We start from the raw sequence: 19,398 nt of genomic DNA, 5'->3' as shown, positions 1-19,398 counted from the left end.
TCCAGTCCATGTCCCCCACTACCCTTCACTTGACCCTCAAGTAAGCTCATCTTCTGAAGAGTGTCCTGAGAAGTATCTGGGAGTGACCCTGCCCATTGCTAGAGCCTCAGCTGAGCCTGGGCATCATCTCTGGACAGGGCCCAGATTCCAGCACTGCACATGAATCCCTTCTTAAGGAGGAAAAACTCCTTCCCATTCCTGGCAATTCCCCAGGAGGCAGGCAGGCCTCCCACCCCATCTGGGCTGCATGCTAGCGGCCAGAGACCTCATTGACACCTTGGACTTGTTCTTCTTGGGATCTGGCGGGTGCCCTTGTAATTACAGCCTATGAAATTTTTATCCACTGAACCCAGTGAAGCCATTCCTCTACTGGAGGAGCTTCCCCGTCTCAGGGTGTGATAATGGTTGTCTCTGGGGTACCCAGGAGAGGTCAGGGTGTGTGATTCTCAAAGTGGGGTCCCGACCACCCATGTCAGCATCACCTGGAACTCATTAGAAACAGAAATTCTTGGGCCACAACCCTGGCCTTGGGAACCAGAAACCCTTGGGACTGGGGCCCAGCTATCTCTGTTTTACATTTTAAAGCATCCTTCAGATGATTCCAATGCACACTGTGGTTTGAGAACCACAAAATTAAAAGCCTTGAGCCAAAGACACCTCGAGTGGATACACACAGTCTGGGAAGTCTCAGCCCTTCTTCCTGCCTCCTTACCTCTGTGTGAACCCAGTATTCTCATATTTAAAATAGAAACACAGGCCAGGCACCATGGCTCACCCCTGTAATCCCAGTACTTTGGGAGGCCAAGGTGGGAGGATCACTTGAGTTCAGGGGTTTGAGACCAGTCTGAGCAACAGAGTGAAACCCTGTCTCTACAGAAAATTCAAAAATTAGCCAGGTGTGGTGGTGCATGCCTGTAGTCCCAGCTACTCTGGAGGTTGAGGTGGGAGGATCACTTGAGCCTGAGAAGTCAAGGCTGCAGTGAGCTGTGATTACACCACTGCACTTTAGCCTGGCTGATAGAGCAAGACTCTTTCTCAAAAAATAAAAATAAAATATAAAATAAAACAGAAAAACAGACATTTTCTGGGTGTGACCTAGGGTAGGTCATGTCACCTCCCTGGAAGCCAGACTCCTCATTGGTAAAATGGAGATAAATGAACACTTACCAAAGAAGGGCTGTGCTGAGGACTTGATGAGGTGACCTGTGAGAACTGAGATCACATCATACACATGGCACTCCGTGTGAGGCAGCAGCAGCGGGGCTGATAGTTATAAGCCACACAACGGATGTGAGCATAATTTTTTATAATACAAACTGAAAGAAGTGCGAATAAGAAAACAATCCCTGGTCAGGCGCGGTGGCTCACACCTGTAATCCCAGAACTTTGGGAGGCCAAGGCGAGCAGATCGCCTGAGGTCAGGAGTTCAAGACCAGCCTGATCAACATGGTGAAACCCCATCTCTACTAAAAATACAAAAATTAGCCAGGCATGATGGTGGGCGTCTGTAGTCCCAGCTACTCAGAAGGCTGAGGCAGGAGAGTCGCCTGAACCCGGGAGGTGGAGGTTGCAAAGAGCTGAGATCATGCCACTGCATGCCAGCCTGGGTGACAGAGCGAGACTCTTCCTCAAGAAAGAAAGAGAGAGAAAGAGAGAGAGAGAAAGAGAGAAAGAAAGAAAGAAAAAGAGAAAGAAGAAAGAAGAAAGAAGAAAAGAGAGAGAAAGAAAAAGAAAGAAAGAAAGAAAGAAAGAAAGAAAGAAAGAAAGAAAGAAAAAGAAAGAAAGAAAGAAAGAAAGAAGAAAGAAAATAATAGAAAGAAAACAATCCCTAAATGAATGAGCTTAACCCAGAATCAGTCTGGGTGTTTCCCCGAGTTCACAGGCCTCCTACTGATGGCTTCATCCTTGTTACCATTTGCTTGTTGATCCTGGGAACACATGGGTGCTCCACCTCTTCCTGAGAGGCTGCCAGGGAACCCAGGCCTGGATGGAGAGGGGCTGAACCCACTGAAGAACACAACACAGGGCTGCCGAGTCCATGCAGCACGAACAGGACTGATGGCTGTTCACTACACGAAACAAAAAGTTCAAGTTCATTTGTAATCTAAGCAATGCAATTTTGCTTTGATTGTTGGGTTAACCTTTTCTTCAGTGGGTCCAGAGCCTCTCCATCCAGGTCTGGGTTCCCTGGCAACCTCTCAGGAAGAGATGGAGCACCAATGTGTTCCCAGGATCAACAAGCAAATGGTAACAAGGATGAAGCCATCAGTAGGAGGCCTGTGAACTCAGGGAAACACCCAGACTGATTCTGGGTTAAGCTCATTCATTTAGGGATTGTTTTCTTTCTATTATTTTTTCTTTCTTTCTTTCTTTCTTTCTTTCTTTCTTTCTTTCTTTCTTTCTTTCTTTCTTTCTTTCTTTCTTTTTCCTTCCTTCCTTCCTTCCTTCCTTCCTTTCTTTCTTTCTTTCTTTCTTTCTTTCTTTCTTTCTTTCTTTCTTTCTTTCTTTCTTTCTTTCTTTCTTTCTTTTTCTTTCTCTCTTTCTTTCTTTCTTCTGTCTGTCTAACAGATTGACGATTGAAGTATTCAGTACGGGCCAGTGAATGGATGTGCCCTGTAGGGAGGGGTGCAGGGTGCGGGGACAACAAACCAGCTCTTCACAGTCGAGGCACATCTGTCCAGAGCCCTGGTGAGGGACCCGCCCCCAGATCCAGCCATTCCACTTCTCACGGTTTACCCTACGGAACAGAGTGAGGTCTCAGGGTGACAGGGAAAGTATTGACCATGGGACATAGTAATGGTTACAAAATGGTATGTACATACATTATAAGTCTGTACTCTGTACAAAAAGTGTACGTTTATGTGAACTATAGATGAACAGAAAAAATAACTGTTTGTCCACAAGGGGTGGACAAACAGTTCTTTCTTTCTTTCTTTCTTTTTTCTTTCTTTTTCTTTCTTTCTTTCTTCTGTCTGTCTAACAGATTGACGATTGAAGTATTCAGTACGGGCCAGTGAATGGATGTGCCCTGTAGGGAGGGGTGCAGGGTGCGGGGACAACAAACCAGCTCTTCACAGTCGAGGCACATCTGTCCAGAGCCCTGGTGAGGGACCTGCCCCCAGATCCAGCCATTCCACTTCTCACGGTTTACCCTACGGAACGGAGTGAGGTCTCAGGGTGACAGGGAAAGTATTGACCGTGGGACATAGTAATGGTTACAAAATGGTATGTACATACATTATAAGTCTGTACTCTGTATAAAAAGTGTACGTTTATGTGAACTATAGATGAACAGAAAAAATAACTGTTTGTCCACAAGGGGTGGTGTTTCCTCAAGTGATTTTTATTTTTGGTTTTTCTAGCTTGCATCTAACCTTTCTAATCAGAAGGAAACTCTGATACATGTGATAAAATACTGATGATGTCACTGGTTCTTGGCCCCGACTCATATCAAAATCACCTAGCTTTTAACAATACAGATCCCGCCCCTTCCAACTGGATCAGAATTTCTGCAGGGTGGTAGGGTGATATGGATGATGGGCAGGGAATGGGGTTGTTCAGGCACTGGTATTTTTCACAAAACTCCCCTGGTGATTTCCATGTGTAGCCAGATTTGAGAACCACTGAATCATACAGTCCCTGCCCTCCCACCACTCACAGTCAAGTTTAGTGTGGCTTAACATTTTGGGGGTCATCAAATTCTTTAAGACTCTGATGCATTTTGATTCCTTCACAGCTGCTTTCCTAGGGCTTCCTTTTGTTGTGGCAATCAACAGTTCCTGTCTGGAGGAATTTATGGTCTCCAAAAGCATTGGATCCTCTCCCAAAAAGAGCCCTGGATTTTGACACACACTTTCAGGGGAGTGTTGGGCATGAGGGTTTGGGCTCACCCTGCATCCATGACCCCTTGTTTCTTGAGTACCGATTTTTCCCCTGGGGAGTCAGCCTCCTCCTCACATGGAGCTTTTGAGGGACCGTCCATCAGGAGTCTGCACCAACCCTTGGCCAGAGGATGCCAATCAGACCCCTTCTGCTTTGGATTTGCCTCTGAGTCTTCATAATACAGCTTTTCCTTCCCTTGGATGACCTCCCTACACCCTTCCAATGGATTCCCAGTGTTGGTTAGGTCGGCCAGCACTTGTTTCTGTTGCTTGTAATCCTAGTGTCTTGGTGAATACAAGGGGATTCAAGTTAGTCATCTATGGACCTCCTGGGAGTCTGCAGAGTCCAGGTTCAGAATCCTAGTGTCAGAGGAAGTGGTAGAGATGGACAGGGGTAGCACCATAGACCCCCCAAGGTTCCTGTTTCCTAGATTAGATGTTTGCGCTCACCTCGCTCCCCAACACCATCCCACACGCTGTCTCTTAACAGGCCATGTAATCTTCCACGGAGACTGTGCTCATGCAGAGAGGAAAGGACACGGACCCAGGAATCGGAAAGCATGGCCTTGAGAGCTGGCCCCATGGTGGTCACTGACTGCATATAAGAGAGGTTGGGGGCTGGGCACGGTGGCTCATGCCTATAATCCCAGCACTTTGGGAGATGGAAGGAGGCAGATCACAAGGTCAGGAGTTCGAGACCAGCCTGGCCAACCTGGTGAAATCCCGTCTCTACTAAAAATACAAAAAATTAGCCGGGTGTGGTGGCACAGGCCTGTAATCCCAGTCACTGGGGGGACTGAGGCAGGAGAATTGCTTGAACCCGGGAGGTGGAGGTTGCAATGAGCTGAGATGGCACCACAGCACTCCAGCCTGGGCAACAGAGGGAGACTTCATCTCGGAAAAAAAAAAAAGGAGAGAGAGAGAGGTTAGGGGGCTGGGAAACTTGGTTTGGAGGAGAAGCTTGGGAACTTGTCTTAAAGCTGCTTTGGTACAATTTTTAAAGGGAGGTATAGTTAGTTTGGGGTGGCTGGGAGACTGATGATAGTGGACCCTAAGCCCCCATGCCACCTCTTGGTATTCCTAAGAGAACTGGGGAGATCTGCTTCATCTTGTGTTCTCCTTGGCTTTCGAATGTGGATGACCTGGGCTTCCTGCCTCTCCCAACCTCATGGAGTTGTTAATACATTCAGAGAGACAGCAGAGTAAATTACAGAGGTCCTTGCAGAACTTCAGACTGCTTATTGCCAGCATTAGCTATCTGCCAGGCAGCTGTATGGAACCAGGAGGTCGCAGTGTGGTTTCAGTTCATTTGGGTTTGTTCCCAGGGAAGCAAGCCTTGGCAAAAGCTTTCTTAGCACTACTTAGGAAAGTAAAAAGTAGATGTGGTAGAGGATCTAGGAGGAAGGAGGCCTCTTGAGAATTGCAGTCTCCTACTGTTCCTCTTGCAGGCTGAACCAAAGCCCCTCCATCCCAGGCACCCACCACAGCAACATGGATTTTGCAAGCCTGGCCTCTTTTTGGTGAGTGAGAGCAGGCTGCCCTTCCAAGAATCATTTGGATTGGCAAAGGCCAAATAATTTGAGGGCTGAGTTGCCAATACAGCCATCCAGAGCCCCCAAACGAGCCCCTCTTTACACTTCTCTTCTACTCTGAGCCCTTTTTATTTCTCCTTACTTCCTCCAGGAGGTCTCTGTTTTTACCCATCAAAACTTGTATTCAGAAAAGGTTCTGATACAAGTCATTTACCTCACAGTGAAAACTGAACTGCCTTTATCACATACTGAACCTGTACTCCCAGTCTATTTAAAAGAATTCCAGGCCTCAGAAAGTGGAAGTAGAAGAGGCTTAAGGTGGGAGAGGAGGGGAAAGTAAAGGGGAGGCAGGGATTTCCCCTCTCTTTCTCTTGAAAAGGCTAAACATATGCCTAGAGCACCTTTCTGGGTTCAATGGCTGTCTGCTTCCTCAAGGTCTGCTGGTTCAGTTTACCTGCAGTCCTGGCCACATTTCACATCCTGCTTCAGCTAAGTGTAGAGATTTTTTTTTTTTTCTTTTAGTTAAACTAGAAATGTCTTAGGGGTAGAAACCATGCCTTGTTCAGCTTGAAATGCTCCTCATTATCTGGCACAGGGCCTAGAACATAAATATGATTAATGAATGTTGATAAGTAAGTTAGGTACTAAAGGCTATGAATTCTCCTAGAAGCACTGCTTTAGCTGTATCCCATAGGCGCTATTAGATAGTATTTCCATTATTCATTATTGTTGAAATATGTTTTATATAACATCAAGCTATCTCTGACAAGGAAAGGAGAATTATCTTCATTTCACAGGAAAATCAAAACTCAAAGACAAAAAGAGACTTGCTCTAAGAATACAGCATGCAGTAGTGGTAGACCTCCAGGTTTTGCTTGGCTCTGGGATTCAGGGTGCATCAAATAAGCCAGGAGACGTGTTCTGAGTTTGAGCTCCTGCTCAGGCTCTGCCACCTCCAACCATTTTCTCATCCTCTTTGGGTATCATCAGGTCACATATAAAGACCTCTAGGGTCCATTAGCAGCAATTAGGGATCCTTGATTTGGAGGGAACTTTGCCTTCCTGAGGCTTCTGCTACAAAGCCGACACTTTATGAACAGTGCATATATCACCTAAAACCTTGCCTGAAGCAGGCACACAATGGCCAGAGGCAGAACCAGGGTCACTCTGTGCTCAGCTGAGAAGTAATAAAACAGTACACCTAACCCCTTAGAGATCCATTACCTCCTAACGAGGCATCACCGCTTGGAGTCCTAGGTTACTTAATGTTCTCTCTCTCTCTAACCCTAGCAGAATCTTCTTTTCGGAAATATTCTGATAAACTTCTTCACGTGGATGAGGAAATGACTCATAACAAAGCGCTGTGTCTCTTTTGGGCTTTTGCATTTCAAAAGGAGTCAGACATTAAATTAGAAAAAGGAAAGCTTTAATAATGCAATTTCAGTTATTAACGAGAGAGCTACAAAAAGCTTTTGAGCATGAGAGACTGAATTTAATTCTCTAGGTTTGTGTCTTTTTTTTTTTTTTTTTTTTTTTTTTTTTTTTTGGAGATGGAGTCTCACTCTGTAGCCCTGGCTGGAGTGCGGTGGCATGATCTGGGTTCACTGCAACCTCCACCTCCCAGGTTCAAGCAATGCTCTTGCCTCAGCCTCCCGAGTAGCTGGGACTACAGACGCCTGCCACCAGGCCCAGCTAATTTTTGTATTTTTAGTAGAGATGGGATTTCACCATGTTGGTCAGTCTGGTCTCAAACTCCTGACCTCAAGTGATCCGCCTGCCTCACCCTCCGAAACTGCTGGGATTAGAGGCATGAGTCACGGTGCCCAGACTCAATCTTTTTTTTTTTTTTTTCTTGAGGTGGAGTCTTGCTCTGTCTCCCAGGCTGGAGTGCAGTGGCACAATCTCAGCTCACTGCAACATCCACCTCCCGGGCTCAAGCAATTCTCTTGCCTCAGCCTCCCGAGTAGCTGGGATTACAGGTGTGTGGCACCACACCCAGCTAATTTTTGTATTTTTTAATAGAGATGGGGTTTCACCATGTTGGCCAGGTTGGTCTCGAACTCATGACCTCAAATGATCTGCTCGCTTTGGCCTCCCAAAATGCTCTGATTACAGGCATGAGCCACTGTACATGGCCTTTTTGGCAATTTTGAAATGTACAATACTCTGTTATTAACTCTATGCATCATGCTATGCAATATAATTCAAAAAAAGGAAACCGTTTCTTCTAACTGAAATTTTGTACTGTTTGACCACCATCACTCCATTCTCCCCCACCACAGAGCCATTCTACTCTGTGGCTCTATGAGTTCTATTGTTTTACATTCAATATATAAGTGAGAACATGTGGTATTTGTCTTTCTGTGCTTGACTTATTTTATGTGGTATAATGTTCTCCAATATTGTCCATGTTGTTTTAAATGACACAATTCTGTCTTTTTAAAGGCTGAATAGTATTCCATTGTGTTTACATACCCCATGATCCTCATCCATTCATCGTTTGATATACACTTAAGTTGATTCCATAGCCTGGCTATTGTGGATAGCGCTGCAATAAACCTGGTGGTGCAGACATCTCTTCAAGTAACTAATTTCAGATTTTGGGATAAGTACTGAGAAATGAGCTTGCTGGATCATATGGTAATTCCATTTTTAGCTTTTTGAGGAACCTCCATACTGTTCTCCATAATGGCTGTGCAAATTTATTACATTCTCACTAACACCACACAAGGGTTCTCTTTTCTCCACATCTCCACCAACACTTACTTATCATTCATCTTTTTGGTAAAAGCCATCCTGACAGGTAGGGATGATGTCTCATTGTGGTTTTAACTTGCATTTTCCTAATCATTAGTGATATTGGGCATTTTTTCATATACCTGTTAGCCATTTGTATGTTTTCTTTCGAGAAATGTCTATTCAGATTTCTTACCATGTTTTAATTGGGTTTTTTGTTTTCTTGCTGTTGAGTTGTTTGAGCTCCTGGATTTGTTCTTAGTGAGTATAATATAGGCTCCTAATGAACAATACATTATTTTCTTTCTTTTTGAAATGCTTTTTTTGTTTCGTGTGCTTATTATAAAAGAATTCTAGGCTGGGCGTGGCGGCTCACACCTGTAATCCCAGCACTTTGGGAGGCCGAGGTGGGCGGATCACAAGGTCAGCAGTTCGAGACAAGCCTGGCCAACATGGTGAAACCCTGTGTCTACTAAAAACACAAAAATTAGCAAGGTGTGGTGGCACATGCCTGTAATCCCAGTTACTCAGGAGGTTGAGGCAAGAGAATGACTTGAACCCAGGAGGCAGAGGTTGCAGTAAGCCAAGATCAAGCCACTGCACTCCAGCCTGGGTGACAGGGTGAGACTCCGTCTCAAACAGCAACAACAACAACAAAGAATTCTGAGCACCTTAAAAGAGACAGTAAACATGACAGAACCCTCACATCTGGAGAGAACCCCTGTGTTTGTGATGCTCTCTGCCTGCCACATCCCATTGGCCCAAAGATATCAGCTGGGGTGAATGGTTCCTCAAATTTTCAGCACCCACCGAGTCTGCACCTGGGAGTCTCTCTGCTCTGCTTTCTCTGAAGTCACAAAAAGGGACAACCCAAAACTGCGGGAGTGGGGCAATACTAGACCAGTGGGGAGGTGAAGCAGCCAACACCACCTCTCAGGTGCCGTAAACCTCGGGTTCATGCTGCATTTTTCTCAGAGTGTCCCCAGCAGGATAGAACCCCTCAGTTGCCCACAGCTAAAACCAGCTCATTAAGGCACCTATTTCTTGCCTCTTCTCCCTTCTTCATCTCACTCTCCTCATTCCCTCACTTCCACTGCCCAGCATCATCTCCCAAATAAACTCCCTATACCCAAGCTCTTGTCTTAGAGTCCGCTTTCAGAAGCAGGAGAATCAAACAAAGATGTTAGTGACTACCTCTTTGTGTATACACTTGTATATGTGTATTTCCAATAATAAACCTATGTAATTTTGCATAAAGGGGATCATACTACACATGCGTTCAAAAACCTGTTTTTTTCTAATTACTCACAGTAGGTAGCGAACATATTTCCATGTCAATAAAGAAAATCCTAAGCACAGTTTTTAATGTCTGCATAGTATGCCATTGCAGGTGTGTCTCATTTTTTATTTAATTTACGTAATTTATGGCTATCTGGATGGTTTCCAATTTTGCACTGTGATGAACATGCTCAGGCACACATCTTTGCAAGGGTGCAGCTCAGAATTTGAAAAAACTCTGAGCTGAGCAAGTGCTTTGTTGTCTCCTAAGTGTACACTGTGTTTGATCATTTCTTCCGGAATTTTAATAGAGGTCAAAACTAATCTTAGCAGTGTAGAGGCTTTTTAAATAAAAAATCTATATTTCCCTTTTTTGAAAATCAGGACATTTGCCCATCTTCAGTTTTCTGGCACTTCCTTCATTCTCTGTAATTTCCTCATAAGCAATAATTGTATCTGTAAATACCTCTGGGCCCCTGGGATGTCATATGTCTGGGCTACAATGAGTGAGCTCATTTAGGTGACTTGATGTCTTCTTCCTATCACTCGACTATCTTGGGTCTCAATCTCCTCCTTATCCTCTTTATTCCACAATTTGAAGTAAAATTGCCTGTGCCTTGCTCTGCCTGCCCTCGAGCCTAAGCCAGAGCAGATTCCTTCTTGTTATTCTTAGACTTTGAAAGCTCTTCACTCTTGTCTTTGCCAATTTCCCCCGACTTCTGTTCACTGGAGCTGCAGTCTTTGCTAACACCACTCTTACAGATCCTGCCAATCTTCCAGATTCCTCTTGGGTTATTGATTCCTTCCTGCCTCTTTTGTGTGTGTGCTTTTCATACCCTGGCTCATTGGAAAACTACAAGTGCAGCCTCACAAGATTTTCTATAAAACTTGATTTTCTTTTTTAACAGCAGTGTTTGCAATTACTAATTGGAATTTTGGGGTTTTATTACCTCTTGCAGCAGCTGTCTCATACTGGCAGGTTGTACAACACATCTTATTTTATCCTCACAGACACCCTGTGAAGTCAGTTGAATGTTAAGTTCCCGCATTTGATAGATGGGTGACCCGTGGCACAGAAGGGTTTAGGCGCCATCTCAAAGACACTCAGCAAGACAGTGGACCAGCCCTCGGTTTTCCAGTTTCTTAGCCTAAATATGGTTCCCCTTGTTCACAATGGCTGAGAGAGGGTTCTGGTAAGGTGGGAGCAAGCAGCCTTACGCCTTGGGCCACTATCCCTTAAAATCCTGGAGGTAAGGTCCATAGTTCACTCTCCTTTCCCTAGGGAGAGAAATTCTGCATGGAGGATATCACCTCTAGAATCTCATCTCCCCCACAACCCCACCCCTTCAAGCAGACAAAGTGGGTGACAATTCCTCTGAAGCTAACAGCCAAGCTGTCCTCACCTCCTCACTTGGTCTCAAATGATTCTCTGCTCAGACAGCAGGGACCGTGTGCGGACACACACACAACACGGACATAGAGTTATCCCTAGGTCTCTCTCTTTCTCTGTGTGTGTGTGTGTGTGTGTGTGTGTGTGTGTCTTGTACATGCACACACATATGTACAACACAAATACAGAGGCACCCCAGGTCTTTCTCTCTCTCTCTCTCTCTCTCTCTCTCTCACGCACACACACACACACACACACACAACATGAATACAGAGGCACCCCCAAGTGTTTTTCTGCCTGTCTTTTGTCTCTCTCAGTGTCTTCTCTATGTCTCTGTCTGTCTCTCTCTTTCACACACACACACACACACACAGACACACAACGAATACAGAGCACCACCAGGTCTTTCTCTCCATCTATCTCTGTCTGTCTTTCTCTCTCACATACACATGCACACACACACACACACACCCTATGAACCCATGGGCACCCCAGGTCTCTCTCCCTCTCTCAGTGTCTCTGTCTCTGTCACGCACAGAGTGTCACATCGTCTGACTCTGGACAGCCGTGGGTGATCAGCTGCCCGGCCCCTCTCCTCTCCCTCGGCCCCATGCCTGGGGTACCGGCCCCACCGCTGGATCCCAGCCCGGGACCACTCACCCTCCATGCTGCCCCCTGTTGCGGGCTCCGGCGGTCTCCGATGGCGGGAGGCAGCGGGCCCCTTCGGGCCAGCGGGCGGAGGGACGGTCCCGGGCACTTGGTTGTGGGCTGCGCCCCTGCCTCCACTCTCCGCTGGTCCGGTCGGTCCGGTTAGAGGCGGGAAGGGGGCGTGCGCTCCCAAGCCCCAGGCCCTGGCCGGTTTCCCTCCCCTCGGGCTGACTGGCTCGCGCGCAGCGCTGCTGCCCGCCTGGCTCAGCCGCCCGCCGCTCCGTGCCTCCAGGCCAGGGGAAGGAGGGGGCTCGTGCAACGCAGTCGTCATGGCACCCGCGCACCTGTGCCCGCCGAGCGAGGGCGCCCCGGGCCTCTCGCATGGCGCTGTCTCCACAGAGCCCGAGCGCCCCTCCGAAGTAGGGGACACACCCCTCCTCCCATTGCAGCCCTGGCAGCGGCGTCCCGTAATTCCGCGCCTCTCTCCCTTGCCCCACATGCCAGCCTCTGTCCCCACTCCTCATCCTTGCCCACCCCAGCCTGGGGTCCAGCACCCTGGGCCTTCCTGAGAAGGGGATGAGAGGTAGCTGTGAAAACAGGAGGGCTTAGGGAGGGAGGCAGGGGAACCCCACCAGCTCCGGGCTCTCCCAGAATGGGGACAAGGTCTGCAAGATGACCACGACTTTAGAATTAACCAGTCCAGGCATTCACCGGGTGATACCCTTGGAAAAGTTTCTTATTATAAAAATACCTGCACCTGAGACTGTTTCTGCATTTGTAAAAATGATTTTGAGGGGAGTAAATGTGATACCAAAGTTTCAGCCCAGCCCATAGTAGATGCTTAATAAATGGTTCCTCCAGCAGAATTGGAGAATACTCATCTCCAGCCCCTGTCAGGCACCCAGCAGACACAACCATAAATTTCTGTCACATGAATAAAGATCCCAGGTTCTATCTGCACTCCTATGTTTGTTGCAACACTGTTTACAATAGCTAACATTTGGAAGCAACCTAAGTGTCCATCAAAAGATGAATGGATAAAGAAAATGTGGTACATATACACAATGGAGTACTATTCAGCCATAAAAAAGAATGAGATTCAGTCATTTGCAACAACATGGATGGAACTGGAAATCATTATATCAAATGAAATAAGCCAGGCCCGGAAAGCAAACATCACATGTTCTTACTCATTTGTGAGATCTAAAAATCAAAACAATTGAACTCATGGACATAGTAGAAGCATGTGGTTACCAGAAGCAGGGAAGAGTAGTGGGAGGATGGGGTACCAAAAAAAAAAAAAAAAAAAAAAAAAACTAGAAAGAATGAATAAGACTATTTGATAGCACAACAGGGTGCCTATAGTCCATAATAATTTAATTTTATATTTTAAAATAGCTTAAAAAGCATAATTGGATTGTTTGTAACTCAAAGGATTAATGCTTGAAGGGATTGATACCCCATTCGCCATGATGTGCTTATTTCACATTGCATGCCTGTATCAAAACACCTCATGTACTCCAAAAATATGTACACCTACTATGCCCCATCTATTTTTTTTTTTTTTAAAGATCTCATGTTCTAGGCAGATGAAAGAAAGTGAATAGTCTGTTCCTTCCTTTTTTTAGGAGTCAGGAGTTTGCTCACTGGACACTGGGGAACAGTTGGCATCAGGATTCTTCCTAGTCTCGCTTCTTTCCCTAGCTCCTCCTCTGTCCTGAGCAGTGGGCACAGTCTCACAGCTAGAAGGTCCTTAGAGGTCATTGAGTCTAACCCTGACCCAGAGCAGGCATTCTGACCCTAATCCCCAGCAAGAAGTATCCCCAGCAATGGGTACCTCTGCCTTCATGTCCCTCTCTCTTCCCCTAGGGCAGCCCTTCAGAGGTTAGGAGGGAGGGAAGTTGCTTCTTCAATGCTGCTGTTCTATTGGAGAAACACAAGAATTTCACTGGGCTTTTTTCTTTCTGTGACTTGCCTCAGTCTCTTCATCTGTAAAATGGGCATAATAATGGCACCTATCTCCTACGGTTGTGAAGATTAAAGCAGTTACTATATATAAAGCATGTGAAACAGTGCTTTGCATATAGACAGTAAACAAGAAATATTATTCATCTCATCACTATCTTGAGTCCACCTCCCTGTAGAAGTGCTCACATTTCTTGAAGTCCCTCTGATAAAACCCAGAAGTGTGTCAGGTCATATTAAGCCCCCTTGAGCAATGCAGAGATTGAGGCACTGTGCTGTAAAGTCTGTATAGCCCAGCACTGCCATTTAGAGTTGGTGTGCTTTGGGAAAGTTATAAGTCTTTTGCCTCAGTTTCCTCTCATCTACAAAATAGGGATAATAGTACCTACCACCTAGGGTTATGAGAATTAAATGAGTTAACATATATAAAGCCCTGACAACAGTACCTGGAACATGTAGGTACTCAATAAATATGAGCTATAATTACTGGGGCAATAGACTTTGTTTTGGGTTTTTTGTTGTTGTTGTTGCTTGTTTTTTGACAAGGTCTTACTCTGTCACCCAGGCTGGAGTACAGTGGCACAATCTCAGCTCACTGAAACCTCTGCCTCCCAGGTTCAAGCGATTCTCCTGCCTCAGCCTCCCTAGAAGCTGGGATTACAGGCGCCCACCAACACACCCAGCTAATTTTTTCGTATTTTTAGTAGAGGTGGGGTTTCATCATGTTGGCCAGGCTGGTCTTGAACTCCTGACCTCATGTGATCCACCCGCCTCAGCCTCCCATGGTGCTGGGATTACAGGCAGGAGCCACTGCGCCTGGCCGGAGGCACTAGACTTTGAATAATGCAGTCTCACTTTTTCACTTTCTTCCCTTTCCTTCCTTCTTTCCTCAGCAGCCACATGATTCTAGTGCCTCATGGTCAATTGCTCCACCATCTTTTTTATTTGAATAGTTCCAGATCACAGAGCCTTTTCTTCCTTTTCCCTCCTCTTCCACAGACATTTTTCTTTTACCATTAAAACCTTCCTATAGTGTCAAGTCCACATGGTACCAGACAAAACAAATTCCATGGATCTAGCCTTGGAGAGCAGGCAGGGCAGTGTGTCTGAGTGTGAATTCTATCTCTATTGTTTGTTAGCTGTGTGACCCAGGGTAAGTCACTTAAGCCCTCTGATACAGTTTGGCTATGTTCCCATCCAAATCTTGCCTTGAATTGTAGCTCCCATAATCCCCATGTGTTGTGGGAGGGACCCGGTGGAAGGTAATTGAATCATGGGGGAAGGTAATTGAATCATGGGGGAAGGTAATTGAATCCTGTGCTGTTCTCATGACAGTGAATAAGTCTCACAAGAGCTGATGGTATTACAAAGGGCAGTTCCTCGGCACACACTCTCTTGCCTGCCGCCATGTAAGACATGCCTTTGCTCCTCCTTTGCCTTCCGCCATGATTGTGAGGCCTCCCCAGCCATGTGGAACTGTGAGTCCATTAAGCCTCTTTTTCTTTATAAATTACACAGTCTCAAGTATTTCTTCATAGCAATGTGAAAATGGATTAATACACCCTATAACCTCATTTTCCTCATTTGTAAAATGGGATTTATACTACTTCTTCTCAAGGCTGCTGTGTGGATTAAAAGTCACAGGCCATTAAATACAGTGCCCTTCCTCATCCCCAAAGTCATGGGTGGAGGCCAGACAGTTTGGGTAAAAGCTGCTCCATGCAGATAAAGAAAAGTGCCCCCTGTCTTTTTCCTCCTGTTTTGGACTGAATTATGTCTCCCAAAATTGATATGTCGAATTCTTAACCCCACAATGTGACAGTATTTGGAGATAGGAAGTAAGTAATTACAGTTAAATCAAGTCATAAGAGTGACACCCTAATGACATAAGATGGGTGTCTGTATAAGAAGAGAAAGAGGCTGGATGTGGTGGCTGACACCTGTAATCCCAGCACTTTGGGAGGTTGAAGTGGGTGGATTGTTTGAGTCCAGGAGTTCAAGACTAGCCTGGGCAACGTGGCAAAACCCTGTCTCTATAAAACATATGGAAAAAAAAAAAAAAGCCAGGCATGATGTTGTGTGCCTGTAGTTCCAGCTACTCAGGAGGCTGAGGTGGAAGGATCACTTGAGCCCAGGGGGCAGAGGCTGCAGTGAGCTGACATCACACCACTACACTCCAGCCTGGGTGACAGAGCAAGACCCTGTCTCAAGGAAAAAAAAAAAAAGAAGAGAAGAACACACCAGGAATTTACATGCACAGAGGAAAGGCCATATGAGGCCACAGCAAGCAGGTGGTCCTCTGCAAGCCAAGGACAGAGACCTCAGGAGAAACCAAGCCTTTCAGTACCTTGATCTTGGACTCTAACCTCCAGAACTGTGAGAAAATAAATTTTTGTTGTTTAAGCCAGGGGTCCCAAATTTTTGTTGTTGAAGCCCCAACCCCTGAGTCATGGCCTGTTAGGAACTGGGCCACACAGGAGGAGGTGAGCATCAGGTAAGTGAGCATTACTGCCTGAACTCCACCTCCTGTCAGATCAGCAGCAGCATTAGATTCTCCTGGGAGCACGAACCCTACTGTGAACTGCACGTGCACGGGATCGAGGTTGCACACTCCTTATGAGAATCTAATGCCTGATGATCTGAGGTGGCAGTTTCATCCCCAAACCATCAACCCCCACCCCCCTTCCGTGGAAAAATTGTCTTCCACAAAACCAGTCCCTGGTGCCAGACAGGTTAGGGACCACTGGTTTAAGTCTGTGGTATTTTGTTATGGCAGACCTAGAAAACCAAGACACCTCCCTACCCCAAAGCAGCTCCTGGGAAACCTGAGGCCACATTATTCTCCATCGCAGATCACGCTTTTCTCCGAAGTTCACCTGACTACAGGGCTGGGGCGCTTCTCTGCCCTGAACCTTGGATGCAGAGTCTTTCAGTCAAACAAGTCACGATTGCTCCTATCTTACAGATGAAGCCATCAAGGGAAATGCCTTGCCCGATATTACACAGCTAGAGTGGAGGAGAGAGACCAAGAACACTCCCCTGGACTCCTTGGGCGCTTGCCCTGCTGGACCTTAGCCCTGCCTCCCTCAACTTTTTTGGCCCTTTGGGAGAGCATCTGAGAAAGCTAAGGGTGCACCCATCCAAGGTGTAGAAGCAATCCCCGTCCATCTCAAGGAGCCCCACCACTTCCCTGGCCTGCAGGGTTTCTAGCTGCATGCATTCTGGCCAAGAGCTTGACCTGCACCTTCATCCTCAGGGGAGCTGCTCCCCATCCCACCCCACCTCCAACAGCTACAGCTGGGAACATGCGCTGTGGCCTAGGGAGCCTTTGTGCAGAAAGCCCCACCATCCTGGAAACTGATTTCCATCTGAAAAGCTGGATGCCAGGAGGTGGCAGGAAGAAAGTGGAACTGAGAAGTTCTTTAAAAGGGGAAAGCCTCCTGTGCCCACTGGAATCCATGTGGACACCTGCTTGGAAAAGCATCTTAAAGGAGCAGTGGAGGAGAAGGAAGAGGGTGATCTCAGAATCAGACTTTCTCAGGAGTAGTGAGGGCAGTCAAAGGGGACAACAGAAAGCCAGAAATCCAGATATTTTTATTTTTATTTATTTTTTTATTTTGAGACAGAGTCTCGGGCTGTTGCCCAGGCTGGAGTACAGTGGTATAATCTTGGCTCACTGCAGCTTCCACCTCCCAGGTTTAAGTGATTCTCCTGCCTTAGCCTCCCAAGTAGCTAGTATCACAGGCACATGTCACCATGCCTGGCTAATTTTTGTATTTTTAGTAGAGACAGGGTTTCACCATGTTGGCCAGGCTGGTCTCAAACTCCTGACCACAAGTGATCTGCCTGCCTCGGCCTCCCAAAGCACTGGGATTACAGGTGTGAGCCACCGCGCCTGGCCTCTAGATATTTTTCATAAAAAATTTCAGCTCCCAATTTAAAAATGTTGGGCAACAAATTCACAATTATTTTTAAACACGGTGCAGGCCAAACAATGTATCTATGGGTTGAATTTGGCTCTAAACCCTCTTGCAACTTCTTAACATCTCTAGAGACCAGGAGTTCTCAATCCTGGCTGCATATTAGAATCATTTAGGGGAGGTTTAAGAAAAATAACTGGCACTGAGCCTCTAACAAAGACTAAGTGAAGCTTACTTGATTCTATGGAATCAGGCCAGTTCAATTGTATTCATCTCTGTTTGCACAGGGCCTGCACATCAGTGATTTTCCAAAACTCTCCAGGCAACTTCGACATGCAGGCAAGATAGAGAATCACTGCTGCAACCCCTCTCAGCTTTTCACCTGCCACAAGGCTCCTGGTCTCATAGAGTTCGTGGTCAACTGCGGGAGACATGAATGAATGAGTGAGTGAATGAATGAATGATTACCTTGTTTGTGGTCCACACACCATACTCTCCCCAGTGATCTCCCCAAATCATGCCCCTCATCATCCATTTCCATTCTCCTGCAGGCTTCCAGGTACTTCCTGGTTAAACCCAATCTCTTCCGCAGGCCACCCAAGAGGCCCACGGCCCAGTCCTTGTCCATTTCTCCACCCTCCAATCCTACCGCTTCTCCCTCCCACCTGACCCGCTCCTCACTGAGCACCTTGCTGTTCCGCTAATTACTCCATACCTTGGGATGTGCTATGCCCTCTGCTGGCTATCTTTTTGTGCTCCCTCTCCTGTCCCCCTCCTCACCTGCCCATCAGCCTGTCTCTTGTCCCATCCTCTCTGCTCCCACATTTCTAGAATAGCTCTTAGATCTGTGATTCCCAAACTCTGCTGCACTTTAGAATCTCCTGGGGAGACCTGAAGTCATCACACCCCATACCAATAAAATCAGATTGTCACAGTGTGGGAACCAGATCAGTTTGTTAGTTAGTTAGTTTGCTTATTCCAGCCTGGGTGACAGAGCAAGACTCTGTCTCAAAACACAGTGGTGCAATCTTGGCTCACTGCAACCTCCGCCTCCTGGGCTCAAGCAATTCTCCTGCCTCAGTCTTCCAAGTAGCTGGGATTACAGGCACATGCCACCATGCTCGGCTAATTTTTTGTATTTTTAGTAGAGAAGGGGTTTCACCATTTTGCCCAGGCTAGTCTCGAACTCCCAACCTCAAGTGATCCACCTGCCTCGGCCTCCCAAAGTGCTGGGATTATAGGCCTGGGCCACCATGCCCGGTCCCAGATCAGGAGTTTTTAAAGATTCTCAGGTGACTCCAACATGCAGCAAGATTTCAAAATTACTGTTCGGGACATTCTAGCCATATTTCTCTTCCCATGCCTGTTTCCCCAGCTAGTCTATGAACTTCCCACAGGCTGGGTGGTAAACAAGCAGAATTTTTTTTTTTTTTTTTTTAATGAGACGAGTCTCACTCTGTCACCCAGGCTGGAGTTCTGTGGTGCAATCTTGGCTCACTGCAGCCTCCACTTCCTGAGTTCAAGCGATTCTCCTGCCTCAGCCTCCTGAGTAGCTGGGACTACTGGCGCGTGCCACCACACCCGGCTAATTTTTTGTTGTTGTTGTTGTTTTGTATTTTTAGTAGAGACAGGATTTCGTTGTGTTAGCCAGGATGGTCTCAATCTCCTAACCTTGTGATCCGCCCACCTCAGCCTCCCAAAGTGCTGGGATTACAGGCGTGAGCCACCATGCCCAGCCAGAAATTTTTTTCTCATGGTTATGGAAGCTAAGAGTCCCGGATCAAGGTTCCAGCTGACTTGGTTTCTGGTGAGGATACTCTTCCTGACTTGCAGACACCCCTTCGCGGCCCTTCCTCGGTGTGTGCACACAAGAGAGAGAGGAAGCTCCCTGGTGTCTCCTTTTATAAGGACACTAATCCTAGGGGATCAGGTCCCCACCCCAGGACCTTGCTTAACTTTCATTACTTCCTACAGGACCTATCTTCAGTCACATTGTGGGGTTAGGGCTTCGATATAGGAATTTTGAGGGACACATTCAGTCCCTAATG

At 46.6% G+C, this 19,398-nt stretch overlaps 1 protein-coding gene across 2 annotated transcripts in view; it reads right to left on the bottom strand.

Moving 5' to 3' along the window:
- Positions 1–11,974, bottom strand: part of NPFFR1 (neuropeptide FF receptor 1) — a 30,698-nt gene extending 18,724 nt beyond the window's left edge. For both annotated transcript variants that reach the window (XR_010577990.2, XM_045361064.3), the window contains exon 1: positions 11,478–11,974. Coding sequence is in view for 1 of the 2 variants with exons in the window: in XM_045361064.3 (XP_045216999.2) it covers positions 11,478–11,964 (487 nt within the window). In the remaining variant the exon portion in view is untranslated. The remainder of the gene's footprint in view (positions 1–11,477) is intronic.
- Positions 11,975–19,398: the final 7,424 nt, after the last annotated feature.

The sequence above is a fragment of the Macaca fascicularis genome, chromosome 9 (assembly GCF_037993035.2).
Source record: "Macaca fascicularis isolate 582-1 chromosome 9, T2T-MFA8v1.1".
In the NCBI taxonomy this organism is placed as follows: Eukaryota; Metazoa; Chordata; class Mammalia; order Primates; family Cercopithecidae; genus Macaca; species Macaca fascicularis.
Note: the sequence above shows the minus strand (reverse complement) of the source record. Positions and strands in the feature narration are given on the sequence as shown.